At 41.1% G+C, this 22,698-nt stretch overlaps 1 protein-coding gene across 1 annotated transcript; it reads left to right on the top strand.

Moving 5' to 3' along the window:
- The first annotated feature begins 2,802 nt into the window (after positions 1-2,802).
- Positions 2,803-9,382, top strand: Ccn3 (cellular communication network factor 3). Its single transcript, XM_051202547.1, has 5 exons — positions 2,803-3,180; positions 3,315-3,540; positions 4,656-4,907; positions 5,916-6,130; positions 9,015-9,382. Exons 1-5 carry the CDS (start codon positions 3,097-3,099, stop codon positions 9,309-9,311), a joined length of 1,074 nt encoding a protein of 357 aa, XP_051058504.1. The 5' UTR covers positions 2,803-3,096; the 3' UTR covers positions 9,312-9,382.
- The last annotated feature ends 13,316 nt before the right edge of the window (positions 9,383-22,698 follow it).

The raw sequence follows: 22,698 nt of genomic DNA on the forward strand, positions 1-22,698 counted from the left end.
TAGTTAACAGCGATAACTGCTTTTAATTGTCCCGTTTCTAAATAAGGAGCCTCTTGGCTTCGTTGTCTGGTGAGAAGTAAGCTCCAGTGTTCTCTAAAACTTTTTACAATCATGAGAAAAATAATACAACAGTATCTCACATGCAAAAAGTAAGGAACTTTCTCCAAGTGCAATCTGGGTGAGTAAGAAGGTTGTATTAGCTGCAGAAAATGCAGACAAGAGCCTCTAGTGTCAAATGTAAGGAGGGGAAGTGAAGACAGAAATAGATAAAGGAGGAAAAAAAATAACCAAAGTTGCAGCTTCTAGCCCCATTGGCTGGCTGCCTAATGCAGTAAGTAACTCAGCAAGAATTTGTAATAAGGACTCCCTTCCTGGAGACCTCAACTCTCAAAGAATCTTAATTATAAAGTGATACGAGACCCACAAGCCATACCAGGCTGGCTCCAAAGACAATACGAAGCCTGATATGACATGGGTACTACCAGATGGTCTTGTCTTCCATTTATAGTTATTTGGATATGAGGCTCTTTAGTCCTACCTTCTTAGAAGATCACAGAATAGAGGTGTATTGTTTTGTGTGTCAAGTTCACTCTCTTCCTAAAGAACAGCCTTTGCCTTCTTTTCCCACCATGTGTGTTAGCTAATCAATATACCTCACCTCATCACTCTCGCCTTATCACACCTCACCTTCTTGTCACACCTTGCCTTCTCAGATGAGCCCAGATTGATTCCTGAATCCCTTTTCCTCTGTTTTCTACATTGATTCTAAGGAAAAGGGATGTGGCCACAACAATCAGAAACTTGGAAAGATGATCCCTTCCCTTCCTTAATATCAGTGTTTCTCAACCTGTGCAGGGGTCGAATGTCAGATATTTATATTACAATACATAACAGCAGCAATATTACAGTTATGCAGTATTAATGAAAGTAATTTTATGATTGGGGTTACTACAACATGAGGAACTGTATTAAATGGTCACAGTGTTAGGAAGGATGAGAACCACTGATGTAGAGGGAAGAACCTGGCTTATGTGGTCACAACACAGAAGCTGTAAAGACTATTACAGAGACTTGGTCTTGATAGCTTGCAAGGCTAGCTAGTTGCACTAATCCCATTTAGTTACTATGGAAACATCACAGCATCCTTCTAATAAAACCCTCCTTGAGGCAAAACTTATTCAAGTTTAGTTTCTCTAATTCACCAGAGGGAGTCCTAGCAGCCATTTCCATCCTTGTCTTCAAGTCACACCTTTCTTCCCCTCCCCACCCATTCCAGGAGTTAGCCCAACCAAGTGCCCTTTTGTCCTCGCCCTATCTTAGTCTATGCACACTTTGGGAATGTGCCCAACGCCTTGCCTCCCCTCTAGCTCTGCTCCTACTTGCTTCCCCAAAGTTGGCCTCCATTTTATCACACATTTAGCATACCAAGAACCACCAAGAAGAAGGGCAAAGGTCAGGCCCAAGAATCTGTAATTTGGGAAAGCACACATTCTAATTGACTCTGATGTGTAGCCAAATGGTGGCATCACCAAGCCAAGTGATGCATGAAGCCCATTAACCTGGCAAATATATGCATGCCCCCAATCAGAAGTGCAAATCAGCGCTCCCACCTCTGGGTAAACATTGGATGCTTCACAAAGAAAGCAGAATTGACAGCCCCTGTGGGAGTGCATCTGGGCGGTTCCAAACTGTAAAACAAAAATAAAATAAAATGAAATTACCATAACAGCAGTGAAAGTGACTGTGCCTTCTTTGAGCATTGTAGAGACAGCCCCGGTTCGCTATACATGCTGCCATTTGTTTCTCTCCTATTGAAGGTCAGTAATGTGTTTCTTTGTAAGGTCTAGAATTACATTACAGGCCTATATAACTTTTCTCACAAAGTGTCTTTCCAAAGTATCCTCAACAGGGCCTGGCATAGCTTTCTTGGGTGCAGCGTTGAAGTACAGGAGGAAAACCTATTTTAAATCTGTCACACAGGGTCATCTTTGCTGGAGTAAAACCACCAATCATACCACAGCAGACCATCTTCCCTTTCCCCTTCTCTTCTCTTCCCTCCCCCTCCCCTCTCTTTTCTTTTTTTTTTTTTTTTTTTTTTTTTTTTTTTTTTTTTGTAAATGAATAGTAGGTTGGAGAGCTATTATTCAGTTTAGGCCAGCAAAAGCCTTCTCAATTCTTCGGGGCGCTGAGTGCAACCCAGTGAGGCTTTCATGGGAACTTGGACTGTTTGAAACGGTTTTACATTTGGTACGATATAGCAGGTGTTTCAAGACTTTCCCTATACCGCGAGATGTTTCTCCCTTCCCCGTTTTTTTATTTGTATTTCACTGTTTTGTGTTTATTTCTACCTAGCATATAGAACTTGGGTCTTAAGACTTTGCAAATCTTGGAATGTTTGCAATCAGAAGAATTTGGCCATTTGTCCATTAGCATCCCCCACTCTGACTGTGTGTGTGTGTGTGTGTGTGTGTGTGTGTGTGTGTGTGTGTGTGTGTCCTTTCCTCATTCCCACCCCCTTAGCACATGTCAAAGAGTGCCCTAATAAACAGTGACAAACTTGCATGTGCTTCCCTTATGACTAAACTTCTGGGCCTCTGGCCAATACCTGCCCTGCTCATATGGCCCCAAACTTCAGGCATCCTGGTCAAGAGCTCCGCATTTATAGTCCTGGTTCTCGAACAGAATAGCAAGGGCGGAGGAAGTAGCGATGTCTTACTCCTGGGGGAAGGTGCAACAACTACACAGAGGAAGAGGGCGTTTCCTTCCCACGAGCTGTAGCTGGCTCTCTGGGTCTTGGCCTCAGGGCTCCACCCAGCCCCTCCCGGTGCTCTGGGAAAAGCCAGTCGCCACACACAGGCACACGCAGACCGGGCTCCACGCCCTAAGGAGAGCAGCCTTGGGGCCCGTCACCATGGCAACATCGGAGCTCCTTCCACTTCTCCACCCAGCTGACTCCCCCCCACCCCCTCCCAGCGCAGCCAACCGGCTTGTGCGCGTTCCTGGAGAGCGTTATAAAACCTGCACGAGTGGCGCTCCCTGCTCAGCCTGACCTGAGTGAAGGGGCAGTCCCCGTTTCCAATCCGTGACAGCCTTAGCATGATGAGCATGCAGACCATGGGTACTTTCCTGCAAAACCGACGCCTCTGCCTAGGCTTCCTGCTCTTCCATCTCTTAAATCAAGTAAGTGGCGCGTGCTTAAGATGCCCCGGGTTACTTTGCTCTTCTAAACTGGCCCCGATCAGTCCCGGGATCATTCTGCCTTCCTTTGTCCCAGATAACTAGGGTTCCTTTTCTTGTCTTGCTTCTCTTCCTAGGTGTCTGCAACTCAGCGCTGCCCGCCCTCGTGCCCGCTCCAGTGCCCCATTACACCACCGACGTGCGCCCCCGGGGTGCGCTCCGTGCTGGATGGCTGCTCCTGCTGTCTAGTGTGCGCCCGCCAGCGGGGAGAGAGCTGCTCTGAGCTGAAGCCCTGCGACCAGAGGAGCGGCCTCTACTGTGACCGCAGCGCAGACCCCAGCAACCAGACTGGCATATGCATGGGTAATCCTGTCCACCCTGCCTGCTGTTCCCCTTCGTGGCTGGACCTCTCCTTGGGCAGCTAGGTGAAACTGTTCCCTCCCTTTGCCTCTTCTATCCTTTCCTGGAGAGAACTAAGCAAAAGCATTTGTAGCAATAATATAGTACAGTACGTGACAAATATGGAGAGTTTACTGGGTACCAGGCATCAGACTGAAAGGAAACATGCCCAGAGCAGGTATGCCTCTTGCTGCCTAAACAGGAAACAAAAGAAGAGTTTAAGGGCCAATGAAATCATTTCATTGGTCACTTTCAAGGGAACTCAGGGTGATAGAAGTATGGGCTTACTCATAGGCCTAGGGTTCCCCTAGACTGTAGCCCAGCACATTTATTTTCACACCTGTAATTGTCCTACTTGAGCCAAAGCAATTCCTGTCTCCTGGGAGGACTATGTCACTCCTGTCTGGGCTGCAGTAAAATAAAATGCAGGCAACTAGCCAATGCAGGCTCATGAAAATTAATCAACGGGAGATCAACTCCCCACGCACGAGACACACTGCTATAATCAGAGTGGTCCCTACCTCCCTTGGTAAGAGTTTGAAGAAAGTCTTCTCTTTCTTTCCTCCAGGCACACACTGTGTGTGCTTCAATGTCAAGAACTCTTAATGCCCTTTCTAATCTGCCCAGTGAAAGTATTTGGTTTTAAATCCTAAACGACTATAGAAGAACCAGAGACAGTTTGGGGGAAATGATCATTGGCACTAGGGTCTCTGGAGTGTGACATCACCATTTGTTCTTGCCTTTGCTCTATCACAGAAATGAGATCATTTCGGGGGTATGAGCTTTGAAAAGGGAAGTAGAGATGTGTTAGACGCCATCAGTTAGCCAGAACATGTATGTCCACAGTGTCTGCCGCTTTGCTCCTTCATAAGAACTAGGTGAAGAAACTCAGGGCCAGGTGGGACTGGTGCCTCTACAAGGGCCCATTTCTCCCTGAGATGCAGAAGCCAGTCATCTGAACTAGAAAAGGAGTAAGGTCTGACCATGTCCTTCCATTCTTACACAGCTTTCCAGTTACACTGTGCTTTGATTTTCTCTCTCTCTTCTCTTCCCTCTGCCTTTTTCCCTGAATATTCCAGTTCTAGAAGGAGACAACTGTGTGTTTGATGGGGTCATTTACCGCAGCGGAGAGAACTTTGAACCAAACTGTCAATATCACTGCACCTGTAGAGATGGGCAGATTGGCTGTGTGCCCCGCTGCCAGCTGGATGTACTACTGCCTGGTCCTGACTGCCCAACTCCAAGGAAAGTTGCAGTGCCTGGGGAGTGCTGTGAGAAGTGGACCTGTGGTCCAAATGAGCAGGGGACGCTGGGAGGCCTGGCCCTTCCAGGTGAGGAACTTGGCAGACAGAGGGGAGTTAGGGTAAAGGCAGTCACAAAGCAGGCATGGCTCTGGGATTTGAGATCAGAAGCTGGCTTGCTTCTGGCCATTCCGTTGTGAATTTCAGATTGCCCACTGGGATCAAATATATCATTTATTTACGTCTAAGGCAGATTACAGAAATATTCACACAGCTTCTCTTGTAAAGGGGTCTGACTGAATCAGTCACTTTCTCTTCATTTTTGCTCTATTGGGTGGGTATTTTTTGACTCTGTCTCTCCTGATTGAACCTGAGTAAAAATCCCTTTCCTGGATTTTTGATTTGACTGGCTCTATTTACTCACCAAAATTAAAATGTAACATTGGGGAAACAGCTCAAATGGTCAAGCTATTACAGTGTAAGTGTGAGGGCCTTCCTTGGATTCCCAGGACCCTTAAAAAAATACCTTATGTGTAACTCTAATGCCGAGAAGGCAGAGATCTACAGGTCACTTGAGGTCACTGGCTAGCTAGACTAACCTAATCAATTAGCTCAAGATTTCTGTAAATGAGTTCCTATGGCCTCCATACACACACACACACACACACACACACACACACATATATATATATATACATATACATGCATGTACACCTTTAAACACATGGCCACACACCACATATGTGGTGTGTGTGTGTGTAGGTATGTATGTATGTATGTATGTATGTATATACAAAAAATGAAATTCTTAGTATGACCTTCCTGTTGTACCAAATCACATGTTTAAAACATACAGCTGATGATGCTATATGGTTCTAAGTTTCTATGACAAGTTGTCCTAAGCTTCTTAGGGTCACATGCACAAATATTTCTTGAAGTTCTGCATTGTGCCTTGACTGTTAGGGATTTACTAGTTCTATGCCCTGCAAGACCTGGTATATGTTCACTACAGAATTAGAATTCACTCTCCAGTGTTATGTGACAACACATGTCTATCTCAACATTTTACTCAAATAACTGTAGTTATGCCTTCCATAGCCTACAGGCCAGATGCCACTGTAGGAGTTGACGTCTCTGACTCCAGTATCAACTGCATTGAGCAGACCACAGAGTGGAGTGCATGTTCCAAGAGCTGTGGGATGGGCTTGTCCACCCGGGTCACCAACAGGAATCGCCAGTGTGAGATGGTGAAGCAGACTCGTCTCTGCATGGTTCGGCCTTGTGAACAAGAGCCCATGCAGCCAACAGAAAAGGTAGGAGTCTAGATGGAGCCTATCACTTTCACAGCAGTGGTTTCTTGAAGCCTGGCCTTCAGAAAGGCACTGTCACACTAGTGAAACATCTGCTCCTGCTGAGTATTAACCCAGACAAAGGGCATGGAGCATCCTGAATCAAAACCATACTTTCTTTCTTCTTTAATATACACAAATGCCCTGAAGCAACTCACAGCAGTTCTACAAATAAATAGGAAAGGGCACACAACTCTAATACTTTATCCAAATGAGGATGCTCTGGTAAATCCCATCCCATCCCTGAAGGAAAAAAAAAAAATAGCTCTCCAGTTGTCAAGTAAAGCTTGACTTTAGCAAGGTTAGTTTTTTAAATAAATCAGGTGCCATTAAATAAGTCAGGTCATTTACCTATAGAAAGAAGCAGAACAGAGGCTGTGTCTGCTTTATTCGCTTTAAAGCCTCCAGCTCCTACTGTGATCCCTGGAACATATTGTGTACACAGTAAATAGCTGTCAGTACATAGCTGAATGGGTGTCTGGGAATTATCAACAATATTTTTAAAAGCCTGGTAAAAACAATACATTTGCCAGAGTAAGGCAACCTGAGCCTAATGAAACAGCCTATTTCTTTTCTTTTTCTTTTTCTTTTTTTTTTTGGGGGGGGAGGAGGGTGGAATTATGTCAACACAGTATGTTGATTCTGGGTATAAGGTGTGAAGATTAAGAGCCCTAATTTGGTTCCTGATGATACAACTGGTATTGTTGTAGAACTGGACCAGACAGATGTAATATCAGATTAACCATTACATAGATCCATATATCAGCCTGAGGCCAAAACAGAACAGATCCTAGAAACTCTATATCTCTACTCTGAAGCAGCATCATATAACATTTAATGGGACAACACTAGACCAGTTTAGCCTGGCTTTAAGTCCTTTCAATATGACCTAGCTAGCTGTGTGACACTGGACAATTTATTTTCAATTCTTTCCCCATGGAGTGTGACAATTGATAATATCTCTTGCTTGGTGTAGTCCCACATACCTTGAATCCCAGCACCTGGGAGGCAGAGGCAGACATAACTCTGTGACACTGAGGCCATCCTGATCTACATAAGAGACTTCTAGGAAAGACAGGACTATATAGAAAGATCCTACCTCCAAAAGAAAGAAGAAAGAGAAAAGAAAAACATCTATCTTCAGGATTTCATAAGGATTAAATAAAATGAATTTGCAAAATGTGGAACATAGATGTAATATTTATTAATGTTAACCATCAAAACCGTAAATTTTTTTCCCTACCGCTAAAACAAGAGTCCGTTGTGATCTCGTTGGGTATGTGGCTGTTCAGCTATATAATCTAAGAGACTTGTCTCAACTTTATGTTCCTCCTGCAGATTTTGAAAAACCACTTAGGAACACCTTTTCTCCAAAGTTATACCCTAGAAATGCACCTTCTGACACTCCAGGAGATACATGTGCGCTTTCATAATGATTGCTCACCCGTGGAATCAGTCACACAGTTACCTGTATGCACACACAATTCACAGCGACCATTGAAAAAATATATCCTGAACATTAACTACAGAAAAAGGAGAATAGGACCTTCAGTATTTTCATGAGCATAGTTACTTCTTTATTAAAGAAGACCTTTTTATATAATACTTCTAAAATTTGGTCTTTTGCATTGTTCCTTTGAGCAACTGATGTTTCTTTTAGCTTAACATCCCATGTTATATCGGGAAATACTATACTATATTGGGAAATATATACATTTACATGACGTACGTATTTTATACAGGATCTGGAAATGTGTATAGAATGTCGAACTAGATTCTTGTTTCTGAGATTTCTTAAGTCTATGACTGAGGTTCTTCTTGTGTAGTCCCCCGGGTAAACAGTAGCATCTGCAGATTCCTGGGCCTCGCATCACATGTGCTAACCCTGGTTATAGGACCAATTCTAACAAATCCCCAAGATGATGCCAATGTGCATGAGAGTTTGAGAACCACTGACATGAAGGAATTCCTAATCATCACCCTGCATACCATGAGACTCGCCCAGGAGAGTGTGCAGTGGAGGTCTGAGGCAAAATCAAAGTGCAGTAGGAAATGAAAGTCATTTGTTTGCTTATTTAATGAGATTGGGTGGTTTCTTTATTATCTGAACTGGTAGGATATCGAATAAACTCTCCACACAAAATTCAGATTCATAGAAAGAATCTTAAATTTCACTGGCCTAGAATTTCCAAGGTCATAATGTATTAGAAGGAATTGGTTTGCATCAGATGAATTCCAAAATTTGACTTTTTTTTTTTTTCTGACCATCAGTCTTTTGAGACTCTGTTTTTCAAATAAAACTGGGTCAGTTGTGCCTTGTATTAACAGTTACTTCTTATGTGAATGAATATTGTTGACATTAAATGAACTAATGCCTGAAAAGTCTCTGAAACATTAATAGACTCTAATAACACCACATTAAATCCTTCTTGCGATAGCATCAAAGAATGCATTTAGCTAAGTAAAAAAAAAAAAAAATGGCTTTAAATGAGAGAGATTCTTTCTTTTTCATGTTTGTATCCTCAAAGACAAAGCGGGATTCTGCATATTTAGTATTATGTTCAAATTCTACCCAGAAAAGAAAATGAATGTAAGAGACAAATAAGAATTGTCTAAAAGGCAGAGGATTGTCCAGAATTATTGGATTTATGTTATTATTGGCTAAATGTTCCTAGGTACTCTGGGGAAGCAACTGATGTTAGCTGACAAGATTGTCCAAATAAAGTAAATGATTTGTTTAAAAAGAAAAAAGAGCAAAGGATATCGGGTGGGTGGGGCAACCTCTAAAGTGGTCCTTCAGAGGAGATGCAGGATTTCCACTCAGTACTCTTTTCCTTTTCTTTCTTAGAAAGGTAAAAAGTGTCACCGCACCAAGAAGTCCCTGAAAGCCATCCACCTGCAGTTCAAGAATTGCACTAGCCTGCATACCTATAAGCCCCGGTTCTGTGGGGTCTGCAGCGATGGCCGGTGCTGTACCCCCCACAACACCAAAACCATCCAGGTGGAGTTTTGGTGCTCCCCAGGGCAAAGCATCAAGAAACAGGTCATGGTCATTGGAACCTGCACCTGTCACTCCAACTGCCCTCAGAACAATGAGGCCTTCCTCCAGGAGCTGGAGCTGAAGACCAGCAGAGAAGAAATGTAACCCATGTCCAATAAAGCACACGAATGGAGGCAAACTGTTGCTGCTGCATGGCCCAGCATCTCCTGAATATATATATATATATAAACATAATGAAGAAGTGTCCCATTATGTTTCTGTGATCATATGAGGTCACTTATATGTGTCTATTTTATGAAAAGTGTTCCAAATGTAAACTTGGAATCGAGGTAAGCTCAAGATGTGACTTAAGGGTATCTTGCTACCCTGTGTTGGTTACTGCAAATGTAAATTTGTATAAATTGAAGTCAGATAGATGGTTTAATCTGTAGAATGTGTCACATTCCACTCATTTTCTGTGCACCTGTTCAATCCCAATGAATGTCAAAGAAATGAACAACATAGTGAAATCTAAGACCACATTGAACATGCACATATAGTTCACCATATACTGAGGTTGACTTGAGGGGTCTCTACTGAGCTCCTTGGGAATGGTCAACTCTGCACTCCCAAGTCTACAGTCAAAGGAAACACTCAGCTCTTGAACATGAAGACCAGAGACTAATTTTCTACTTAGTGGTAGGAAGTGTGCTGTGTCTACAGCCGTGAAATGTCTGTTAATTAAGTGGAACTGGTGTCATGAACCTTCTCCTCTGTAGACAAACTGACTCCTTTCCAACTGAAAGAAGCTGAAGCAAAAACTCCCAGAGCAGAGATGGCAGGGCCTCTCAGCCCATCATTTGCATTCTGACGGCTGTTAAGGCTCACTCTTTCATAATTCAGCAGGTATGCTCTCATACCTAAACAGTACACTGAGGCCCATGCCACCTAATTACAATCTCTGATGACTTTCAAATATGCTTTTAGTGCAATTTAGAGAAGGAAGGGCAGAATACACAAATTTTGTGAGAGTTTAAAGTTATTGAAGACCTGCTTAAAATACATCCTTTGATCATAGCTATGAAAACACAAGACATACATATGTACATATGTCTGTCTAATAAATAAAGATCACAAAATATGCTACAAAGTGCAATTTGTACATCCCTCTAATGTCACCACATGTGAACCACTCTTATCCTTAAAGTATTTATAAAAATATAAATTATAATTTTGTAAGATATTCTTTTTAATTTTTCTAGTTGTCTAGTCCAACTTTTAAAAATATGATATTATCTGTGCATGACTCTAGCATTAGTTTCATGTTACAAGTTTAATGTTGTTTACTACAAATAAAAATCCATGAATTACGCAGGACATCAATCAGTAGCATCTGTTGAAAGCAAAATGGGTATTTTGTAATGAGCTTGTAACTATCAGAAGAAAATGAAAGCTAGCTTTTACTGTGTTCGGTGATCTCCATTACCAAGGTCTCAAATATTTTCTCTGCCATTCATCAAATCATTATCTTCAACCCCAGTCATTTTCCAGAAGCACCCCTGCCCCCACATCCTCATACAGTGATACCTAAATTTGCTGTCTGGGGATCAATATTCACTTTTCTCTACTCCCTTATCAAGTTAAAGGAATTCCAGTCTCCAACACCCAGGTGAACTGGTTAGTATGCTCTCGATAAATTTGCACTTGCCACAATCAATCCTGCCTAGATTGGTTGCCTAGGCAACAGCTATTTGCATAAGTGTTATATTGGCGCTTATGAATAATCCAAAGATGATAAGATATAGAGGAGGATGTTATGTAGTCTGTGCAAATACTACTGTTCTGTGTGAGGGCCTTGAGCATTTGTGGATTCAAGTTTCCAGGGAGATCTTAAACTCAGACTCTCAGGGATACTGAGAGGCACCTGTATTTCCAGTGACGATGCAAAGCAGGAACATGTGCCGTCTGGGTGACAGAGCCCAGCCACAGTTACTATGAGTTTTTATAGTTTGAAGTTTCTGGCTGGTGCAGTATGAACTCACAGCTCTTCTATGATTTAAAAACTGAATTTTTCCAACTTCATTTCCTCAGGCTATAGCCTCCTTCCCATCCATCTTTACAGCTAGTTTATGTTTGCCTTTAAAATAAACTGGAAAGCACATTGGACTTCTAGGAGTTGGTGCACAGGACAGTACCAAGGCCATCTAACATTTATTGCACACTTAACAATGGCCTAAGCACTTCTCTTCCATTCCATCATTTAATTTGTAAAATAAAATAAAGTCTGTATGATTTATGTTCTCTGGTTGTTTATGAAAAATAAACAAATTTAAAAAAAAACAGAAAGTGAAAAGAAAAGGCCACAAAAGAGTCTCAGAGTGACCAAGTGCCTGCTACACAGACCCAGGGATCTGAGGTTGGATCCCCACCACTCATGGAAAGCTGGGTGTGGCACTGCATACCTGTGTTCCCAGCACTCATGGACAAGGGTGCAGACACAATGATCCCTGGGATTCACTGGCCAGACAGTTGAGCTGAAATATCAAGATCCAGATTGAGTGAGAGACCCTGTCTCAAAAACATAGGGTAGGAAGGAAAAGAGGAAGACACCCAACATTGACTTCTGATCTACATACACACACACACACAGACACATGCTCACACCCCATACACACACACACACCTACACACTCACACCTATACACACATACTTATACACACACTCACACACATGATTTTCATAATGAATTCCAAAAACATGGATTTAACTAGATATATCACAATGTATCGATTTTGATGAAAAACAAATCAATCCTTAAAATGATAATGGAAAAATAAGGTAAAGCACACAGCTTCAAAATATAGAACTATTTAAAAAAAATAAATAAAGGAGTGTATTACTCTTTGGTTTGAAGCTATCTGAGAACCTGATGTATTGGTACATACGCATAATTCCAGTTGATGCTGTGATAAAAGAATCACAAGTTCAAGTCCAGGTGGTGCTAAAACAAGACTTTGTCTTAAAACAACGTGTATGGACTTCAATCAAAGACGATGATCTAGGAGAAAATGTACAGCATAAATATTACGAGTCTAATAAAGATTAGTGTTAATTCCGTTTACATTTTAATGACTGTCATCGTTTTTTAAAGTGGGGATGCACTATTGTTGTAACTAGAAAAAAAAAAAAAGGCTGGGTGAAGATGTCCCTTCAAGTCACGCTCTGATGACTGCCTCATGTGGAGTTAGCTGCCCTTCAACAACCAAAAACAGTTGTCTATCAATTCATTTTTCTCATTTATTGAATGTTTAGTTTGCTTCTGTGTGCCTAGCATTGTTTAAAATCCCAGAAATACAGCTGAAGACAAAACAAGGAATAAATTAAATGGGTTACCCCTTCTTTCTGATTGCAGTTTGGAAAAGCTAGACCAAAGAGCAATGTGTATAGGAGATAAGGACTGGGTAGTGAACATATTCATTCATAATCAAAACTGTGGCTGGAAGTAGGGTTTCTATTGCTGCAATGAAACGCCATGACCAAAAAGAAAATTGGGGAGGAAAGGGTTTGTTTGGCTCCATTTCCACATCACAGTTGATTGGAGGAAGCCAGGACAGAAACTCAAACAGGACAGGAACCTGGAGGCAGGCCTAGTACAGAGACCTAGAGAAGTGCTTTTTACAGGTTCACTCCTTATAGCTTGCTCAGTTCACTTCCCTATAGAACCCAGGGCCACCAGTCCAGGGATAGCACCACTCACAAGGGGCCGGGCCCTCCCCTATCAATTACTAATTAAGAAATGTCCCACAGGCTCGCCTACTCCCTAATCTTATGGAGGCATTTTCCCAGTTGGTGTTCCTCCTCTCAGAGGACTTTAACTTGTGTCAAGTTGACATAAAACTAGCCAGCACAAGTAGCCGGTGACAACTCTTCCATTGTTCCTGAAGAGGTGACATTTCCTCTAAATAACAAAGGAAAGGGGAATGAACCCTCCAGTCAAAGATAGCAGCTAATACAAATGGAGAAAAAGAAGGAGCAAGAAAGAAGGAAGAGAGAATGGGGATGGGGTAGCTAGAAAGCATGAAGGAAGGCCCAGGTGGCCTCATGTAGATCAAGGGTTTCATGAGAGGGCAGCTGGGCAATGTCCTTGCAGGGCATGGGTTTGCAACTTGCCACTAGTACAAAAGTTCTAGCTCTATTTTACAAGTGCTTCTTCATACTCCTATTACAGAGTATATCTTCCCAAATAACCTTACACACAGCACCTCTTCTTGTGTACCTGTTGAATAAGTAACTCATGAATGGTTTCTGTATTCACAAAACCCTGGATATTCTTTTAAATAAAGGCCAGAGTTTAGACTTTCATTCTTATTATCACCATTTCTCATTCTCCAACATATACAAACACCCACACACACATGCATTCCTGAAATTATCATTAAAGGTTAGAAAAATGTGATCTGACGTATGAATTTTTGTAAAGTTCAAAATGTTCTTGTAACACAGTAAGAGAATCAACACTGACGGAAATGAGTTTAGGACCACAGATAGCACTGGCTTGGGATGTACTCAGCCTGGATTTGAATACCAGACTGATTCTTTCCCATTTTTAACATTTTAGGCAGTTTGCATCTAAGCCTCCGATTCCATCCTTGTAAAATGAGACCATATACTGATGGGTGAAGAAATGTTTTACTTAGTCCTCAACTGAGATGATCCTGAAGATTCAAGACTTTCCATTGTAAACTTAGACCATTCTCAGAAAAAGTAGGTCAAGTCAATCACTCTACATAGGAACTACAGAGTTAAAACAGTATGTACCTGTTACACAGCTGGCTTGCAAATGACAGCTGTTATTGTAAAGGGCACAGTCCTTTTTATACATAGCTAATGTATATGTACATAATTGAGCTGTGTGTGTGTGAGCGTTTCTGGGTGGTGTGTGTGTGTGTGTGTGTGTGTTTGTGTGTGTGTGCGCGCGCACATGCACGCGCATGCGTGCATGCGTGTGTGGCCCCATATGTATCTGAATGTGTGTAGGAGCCAGATCAACACTATAATCTTTCTCAGTTGCTCTCCATTCTATTTGAGGAGAGAGGATATCTCACTGAACCTGGAGTTCATGATTTGGTTAAAATGGCTACCCAGCAAACCCCAAGGATTCTGTCTCCCACACTGTAGCACTGGGATTACAGGGCACACTGCCAAACTCAGCTTTTTGCATGGGTTCAAAGGATTCAAACTCAGGTCCTCACACTTATGTAGCAAGCACTTTACAAGTAAGCCACTTCCCCAGACTGTGTGGAGCTCAGTTCTGTAAAGAAAGAGAAAGGAACACAAAAAGCTGAATGACCTATTAAGGACAGATTGCATGACAGGGGAGGGATTCAAACTTGGGGTCTGACTAAGCTCAGAGCCAGAGCTGTTTCCTTTCCAGAGTGCCACAGTCACTGAGGCCAAATGTATTTTGAGCAACCAAAACAATTCCAAAAGTTCTCCTTTTCTGAGCTATTTTCCCAAACCATAAATGTTCTCTTTTAGAAACAGCATTGCAAAGTGGTGAGCGTGTGAGGTCATTCTGTGAGTGTGAAACTTTGAAAGCACTCGGTCACTGGAGTTGTGATAAGGCACATTTCATTGAAGACTATCATCAGAATTTATTTCGGGAATTGCCTTTCCCACACAAGGATTCAATTAAAGAGGGAGGCAAGGATACCCTTGACTAGACAAGGAGATAATTTGTCATATGCAAAGCCCTACTTGATGAAATTTGCAATGAAGTTTTTGATAAAGATTTCTGCAAAGTATTAGATTTCACTCTGAATAGCCTTCTTGTAGGCACTCATCGTCACCCTTCTGAATGGATCCCATTCCAAATCGTTCAATATCAGAAGTCAAGTCATCAAATCTATATGTTCATTTTGGCTGAGTGCTACTGAGCTTCAGCTGAAGATGCTTTATTGTTAGACATGTGTTCATCTTCAGCACATTGCATGGTGCTTACAGGCAATGCTCTGCTGGCTAGACCACAGAGGGCTCACAAAATTCAATTGGCACTTCAATAACACTGTTGGCATTCACCCAACTATAATGAAGAATTCTCTGTAACCTTCCAACTGGGGACTGTAAATTACTGTTACATTAAGCTGGCTGTTCAAGGGATGATCACAAACTGTAAAGGGCAAGGATGGCAATGTTGACCCATATTTCCTAGGGGATGTGTTTCTCCATAGGACTGAATGTCAGCCCAAGAAAGTCCACAAACAATGTGAGGTTCCATTCTAATGGCGGGGCTTCATACCAGAGATAGTCTCCTATTTCCATTGGAAGGAACTGAGAAACAAACATTGTATAATTCAGGAAGAAGATGTTACTTGGAGTTATGTTTTATTATCAAAATCTAAGAGGTAGATTCTGCTTGTAACATTTCAGAAGGTTGGAAGAGATTACAAAATTCTTAACTAGGATTAAATATGGGTTCATTGTGCTCCACACTGACCTGGATTGGGCATAATGAAGCAAAGCCTCCTGCTAGTGCCTTGGAGGGTATTGGCACAGGAGAGCTCTGTGAGAGGTGGTCCTAGTTTCTATGAAAGCTCAACAGTGAAAATCTTCTCTATTCATTTGCATAAGACAGAATACAGGGAAAAGGATAATTGCAAAAATCTCCCAGACTCTATGTCATGTTTCTTAAGGCTGTGTTATGTCCACCTTACCAGCACACTTTTGCACCTAGCTAAACTAACAATCTCTCTTTTTAAAGTTTTTAAATATTTACACACACACACACACACACACACACACACACACACTACAGCACTTGAATAAAGGTCAAAGGACAACCCACAGAAGTTGGTTCTTCCTACCACATGGGATCAAAATCAGGTCTTCAGGCTGAAGAAGTGCTCTCATCCACTGAGCCATCCTACCCATCACACTGTCCCAGTCCCTTCTTTGTGTTCAACTATTTCTTGTAACAATTATTATTGTAGCTCCCTGTTTTCCTACTTCCAATTTTGCTTCTCACTAGACTCCAATACGTGATTGCAAGGGCCATGAATAGTCGTAACACAAAAAAAAAATAAAAGACCCAGAGACTGGTATCAGGGTTCAAACTTCAAGCCGAATATTAGAAAAGCAAAGCAGTTGGCCACTAGCTTCTCACCTCTACCTCAGGCTGAATGGGCCGATCTCAGCAAGCCTCAAACTGTAACATCTCCTCAGCATGACTGGAGAATGAAGGCCTTCTACTGAGTCCTGATACTGATTTACATACCTTTCCTTAGTCCTGGGATTAAAGGTGTGAGCTATAATTCTCTTTTAGACTGATTCAATCTTGTGTAGATCTGGGTGGCCTTTGAACTCACAAAGATCCTTCTACCTTGTAACCCTGAATCCTAAGATTAAAGGTATGTATCACCGCCTCCTACCTACTAGCTGCTGGGATTAAAGGTGTCTGTCGCCATTACATGATCTCTATAGTTTGAGGCTGACTTTTTCTGAATCTTCAGACAAGCTTTAATAAATCATAAATAATATATCACTTTACAAGGTCTTTCTCGCCACTGTTTTACATGATATTTCTCAGCCTTTTTTCCAAGTAATAAGTCGTATAGCAGAATGGCTAATCCTTTGCCATTTGAAAATCTCACATGAAAAAAAAAAAACAACTGTAGAATTCAGGTGAAAATTTGTGAGGCATGTTATGTTTTCTCTTTAAAATTCAGGAAAATTATGATTTCTCCTTAGCATAAATATATATACATATACATATACATATACATATACATATACATATACATACATACATACATACATACATACATACATACATATATATATCCTCTAACATTTTTACTTGGCCCAAGTATGCAAACTCTTCTAGCAAAATTTCCAAATGCTATCAATGCTTTAAAAAAATCTACTATGTTTATACTGAAACTAACCCAGACCCAGAAAGACAAACACAAACACGGTATCTACTCACTCATAGTGGATATTAGATGTAAAGCAAAGGATAACCAGGCTACAATCCACAACCCCAGAGAAGCTAGGTAAAAAGGGTAACCCTAAGAGGGACACACATGGAAGGCCACTGGAAGGGAAAACAGATCTCCTGGGTAAACTGGGAGAGGGGTACACTAGAGGGGATGGGGTCTGGGAACACAAGGGTTCGAGAAGACTGAGTTGGGGTATGGATGGAGAGGGAGAACAATGAAAGAGGTATCTTAATGGAGGGAGATATTTTGGGGTTAGGGAGAAACCTGCTACTAGAGAAATTCTCAGAAATCCACAAGGATTACTCCAGCTAAGACTCCTAGCAGTAGTAGAGGGGGTGTCCGAACTGGTCTTCCCCTTAAATCGAATTAGTGACTACCCTAAATATCATCATAAAGCATATATCCAGTAACCTACAGCTGAGCACTGGGCTGAGCTCTTGGAGTTCATTTGAAGAGAGGGAGGAGGGATCATATGAACAAGTGTGGTCAAGAGCAGGATGGGGAAAACCACAGAGACAGCTGACCTGAGCTAGTGGGAGCTCACAGACTATGGACTGAAATCTGCAAAATCTTTGTGAGACTGATCTAGGCCCTCTGAATGGGGGTAACAGTCATGTGGCTTGATTTGTTGGCAAGGGGCATGGGGGCTGGCAGTGGCTTTTTGAAGATCATTCCCTATGGTGGGACACCTTGCTCAGCCTTGATACAGGGAGAGGGTCTTGGTCCTGCCTCAACTTGGTATGCCAGACTTTGTCGACTTCCCAAGGAAGGCCTTACCCCTTCTGAAGAGTGGACGGGGAGTGGGAATGGGGCGGGGAGGAAGGGGACAGGAGAAGGGAGGGGAATCTGGGGTTGGTATGTAAAAGGAAAAATAATGTTTTAATAAAAAAGAAAATGAAAAATAATTTTAATAAAAAAGAAGGAAAACTGTACCATATTTACACTGAAGCTTCACATATCTTCTTTTGTACCTCATAATGTCAAATTAGTCCTGATAATACTAGTAATAGTTCCCACAAGGTTACACTGTAGATATCACTGGTTTTAAGATGAACTGTAACCCATCTATCAAAAGCAAATTTTTCTATTCTATCAGTGAACACAAAATGCATTAATTACAAGACTTGGGTCTCTCTCTTTAATTCAAAGCAAAAAAAATGTTAATTTTAAAATGTCTGAAGCTAAGAAATAAAGTGAAAAAAAACATAGAAGAGGGGGTAAGGAAAGAAGATTTTTAAAAAGGTAGAAGAAAAAAGGAGCTAATGTATATCAAGGTTATTAGTTACCAAGTGCTATCCTTTACATGGGTTGCCTCATAACTTTAGTTTTTCTAAGTATTCTCACAAAAATCACAGTTAAGTAAAACCAAGTTATGAAAATACAAACAGCTTGTTCAAGATTTTAAATATATTATATAGTAAAGTCAAGATTGGACCCTCCACATTCTGAATCTTAAATGTACACATTTACTCTGGAAGAAGGAGAGGAACTAGCCAGAGGGAAGCAACTGGCAGAGAAGTCAGTGGAGAAGGGGAATGAGGGTGGAAAAAGTATAATGACATATGCATGAAAATGTCCCAATGAAATCCATTCATTTGTGTGGTGATGGACAAAATAAAGTAGACTAAATATGTATGGCTTGATCCTTCCACCTCACTTCCTGTAACTTGCTTGGACTGCACATCCTTCAGTTGGCAGAAGCCAATGTTGTGTGCTGAGAAATGCAAAAGGAAAGTCAACTGCTACAGAGCTAGAAGAATTTGTGTTATAGATATTGATCTCACCTGAGGAATTTGCACAACCAGGGGCAATAGAAGTCACATGTGACCCTTTGGCAAGGAAAAGTGTGGACCTTTGGTGGAAACTACTGGAATGAGGGGAGAAGTCGATATTGTCCTTGTGATGCTTATATACTTATATGAATATTTCCTTCATCCTTGATTCCCAAGACCAAGTTCCTTTGTCATTTTAGCCTTTCCTCTCCTAGTCACCATTTGAGCCAAAAATCCTGAGAGTAGGCATCTTAAAGCTGAGCCCCGGAAGGTCACTCTGAGGCAGCGTGGTTCTATGTCAGTTCATTTCTAGGTGAAACAGCTCCTCCCATGAGACTCCCTGGGATGCCAGTTTCTGATGTGATATGAGGTTATGCACTGGAAAAGGCTACTCTTCTCTCCTACCTACTAAATACATACCTTGAAGATTCCAGAAGTGCCCAGAAACAGGAGCTTCAAATGATTTCCTTCGTTCATGAAAGGAAAATTCTCATTCCAAAGCATGTTCAATGGTCCATTCAGAGGCCTCACCTTTGGCCAAGAGGTTGCCAGCCTTACTGTGCTCATATTTTCCATGTTGCTGTGTTTTCCACCAAGAGTGCCCTCCTTCCTCTGCTGTTGCTTTACGAAATCTTGTCTATCATTTAATACCAACCACAAAATTCTCTCTACCAAGATTCTTGCCATCCCCAACACAAACCAACCACAATGAGAGACTCTATTAGGAAACAATGTACTTGTACTCAGAAAACCAAAACATAAGCTGGGTGTAGGTGGCTCACGCCTTTAATCCTAGTTCTCAGGAGGCATAGGCAGAAGGATCTCTGTGAGTTCAAGGCCAGCCTGGTCTACAGAGCAAGTTCCAGTTCAACCTCCAAAGCCTGTGTACAAAAAAACAAAAATACTACCAAACCATGGCAAGGTTGCCTTGTTGCCTGTATTATGAAAGCTTCTATGACCACAAAGATGCTCAATTCAGCAACTTCTGTGACCCCAACCATATTAAGACTCATAAGATAGCTAAATGTAATAGACTTGTAAATACCGTGTATCCTGATTTTCCTTTACTACAACCTACCAAGATAAGTCTTATTTTCCCATTTACAGATACGACTAGAAAGGGATTCATATACAGAGTACCTGGCTCTAGTGTTCTTCCTCCTCTGACTTCTTCAAGTACACACGTATCTAGATTACTCCATTATTACCTAACCCTTTTGTTTTTAACTATTGAGCCAAGCTCTCAGAGTCCAGCTGAAGAGAGGGAGTAACGATAATATGAGCAAAGGGGTCAACACCAGGATGGGGAAATCCACTGAAACAGCTGACCTGAGCTAGTGGGAGCTCACTAGGGAACATGCATTGGATCGAACTAAACTCCCTGACTGTAGGTGACCATGAGTGGCTTGGGCAGTTTGTGGGGCTACTGGCAGCAGGACCACAATCTATCCCTAGTGCATGAATTGACTTTTTGGAGCCCATTTCCTATGGAGAGATACCTTGCTCACCAGACACAGATGGGAGGACCTTGGCCCTGCCTCAACATGGTAATGGGACATACTTCATTGAGTCCCTACGGGAGGCCTTACGGGAGGCCTTGCCCTCTCTGAGGAGCAAAAGGGAGGGTGGTGAGAGTGGGAGGAGGGGTAGGGGAGAACTGGGATTAATATGTAAAAATGAACAAAGAAATAAAAATTTCAAAAGATGCCACAACGGCTCTATGATGCATTCTGATCTTTTACAGCACAGAACAAATGCCTATGACAAAATCAGTAGTGAGAGTATGCATTAAAACTACTGATAACATCTCCAGAAATGACAGAAGCTGTAAAAAATCACTATTATCTTACTAAACAACAAATTTCACTTCTTATTTTTATAGGACCTTGCTCTATCAAGGTGCCCAAAGGAGATACAAAGATTTATACACAGATTCAGTTTTGAAGTGGGCCTTTATGACAAACAACATTTGAAAGCCCAAATTATTAATAAGTTAATGATTCCCATTCAATATACTAAGAATAATTTACTTACTTAGTAAAGCATTGGTGGCATTTCTAAAATTAACCTACAATGTGTGTACAAGAAGACTTGAGTTATTATTTATTACTTTCATTTGACCAAAACTTGGGATTATTTACAATGAGCCTGTTGTCCTCTTCTATTGGCCATCACAAATTCTTGCATTGCATTGTTGTACACAGATTCTTTAACAAAATAATTGAACTTTAGTACAAAGTAGGATAATTAATACAATAGATTACTCCAAGTTAGTACAGCAGTAACAGCCAAGTATTATTTTATGCCCTTGAAAATATTTTAATTTTATAAAATGAAAATGATTTATCATGTCATTTCCACAAACATATGCAATGTATACATTCATACCCACACCACTACTTTTTCTTACACAATTTCCTGATTTTCCTTTTCCACATTCTTACTAGTTTCATTTTATTTCCATGTCTTTTCATCCCTGCTGGACTCCACTTGTGGAAAAGAATCTGTCATGCCCCTCTGTGAGCCTGGCTTATTTCATTTACTGGGATAATAGCCATATCCACCCATTTCTTTGAAAAAGACACAATTTCATTTTTCCTGAATTTGTGTTTGTTTGGTTTGTTTTCGAAACAGTCTCAGCATGTAGTACTGGCCGGCCTCAAACTTGTGATCCTCCTGCTTCAGCCTCCCATGTGTGATAGAATTACAGACATGAGTCCCTTTTTTCTCTTGCTAAGTTTTCATTCTTCTTAACGAATGAATAAAACTCGACCGTGTGTGCATACATAACATATCATATTTTCCTTATCTATTCTTCTACTGTTGGGCACCTAAGCTAATCATTAATCTGGGTATTATGAATAGTGACACAACAGATACAGATATACAATTATCTTCATAGTAAGGGGATATTGATTCGTTTGGTTGCATACACAGAAATGCTGCAGCTGGATTTTATAGAATTTTCATTTTTAATTTTAAGAACCGTCCATAGTGATTTTCATGGTATACTAATTTGTAAGCTCATCAGCTGTTTATAAGGAGTCCTTTCCTCCTACATCCTTGCAAATATTTGTCACTCTTTATCTTTGGCGGTAGCTAGTCTGGCTAGAGTAAAATAAAATTACAATATAGTTTCCATTTGCATTTCCCTGACAGCTAAATATGTTGATCATTTTTACCGTATTTTTGGACATTTGCCATTTCTTAATTTGAAAACGGTATGATTCATACAATTTGTTAACTTGAAGGAACTCATGTATAAGTTCATTTGAACCATCAGTCATGTTTCCCACAAATGATTTGTACCTGTAATTATCTTGCTTTCCCAAAGAGGGGGTCATCCTTTTAGTTTTGTGGTACTTGCCCTTTCTAGAAAGCTCTTCAGTGTCCATTACAGAACTTCAAAAAGATAATCACAATTCACTGTACATCAGTCCATCATCTTATGCTGGCAATATCTAATTTCTACAGTACACAACTACGCAACTTATGTCATAACCCATTTTGCAGATGATTGACCTACCCAAGAAAAATGAAAACATGGGAGTGGTACTTTTATTTCCTATAAACGATGCCTTGTTCCAATTCATCCTCAGTATCAGCGGAGAACTGATGCTATTTGGATGAGCTCATTGAAACATGTCAGATTCTTTTCACAAAGATTAATTAGAATGTGTCAGCTATGTTGGTGGCAGAGCTATCTTGTTTAAAGACTTCAAGAAGTAATATACAAAGCAGAACTACAACTGTTCAATCTTTAACATGACATGCATAAAATC

The sequence above is a fragment of the Phodopus roborovskii genome, unplaced genomic scaffold (assembly GCF_943737965.1).
Source record: "Phodopus roborovskii unplaced genomic scaffold, PHOROB, whole genome shotgun sequence".
Lineage (NCBI taxonomy): Eukaryota > Metazoa > Chordata > Mammalia > Rodentia > Cricetidae > Phodopus > Phodopus roborovskii.

What these genes read in the sequence shown, in the direction of transcription:
- Ccn3 (XM_051202547.1), top strand. Translation starts at nt 3,097, where the DNA reads ATGATGAGCATGCAGACCATGGGTACTTTCCTGCAAAACCGACGCCTC. An exon ending in GGGAGGCCTGGCCCTTCCAG is followed by an intron (nt 4,908 to 5,915) that starts GTGAGGAACTTG and finishes TGCCTTCCATAG; the next exon opens with CCTACAGGCCAGATGCCACT. An exon ending in CCATGCAGCCAACAGAAAAG is followed by an intron (nt 6,131 to 9,014) that starts GTAGGAGTCTAG and finishes TTTCTTTCTTAG; the next exon opens with AAAGGTAAAAAGTGTCACCG.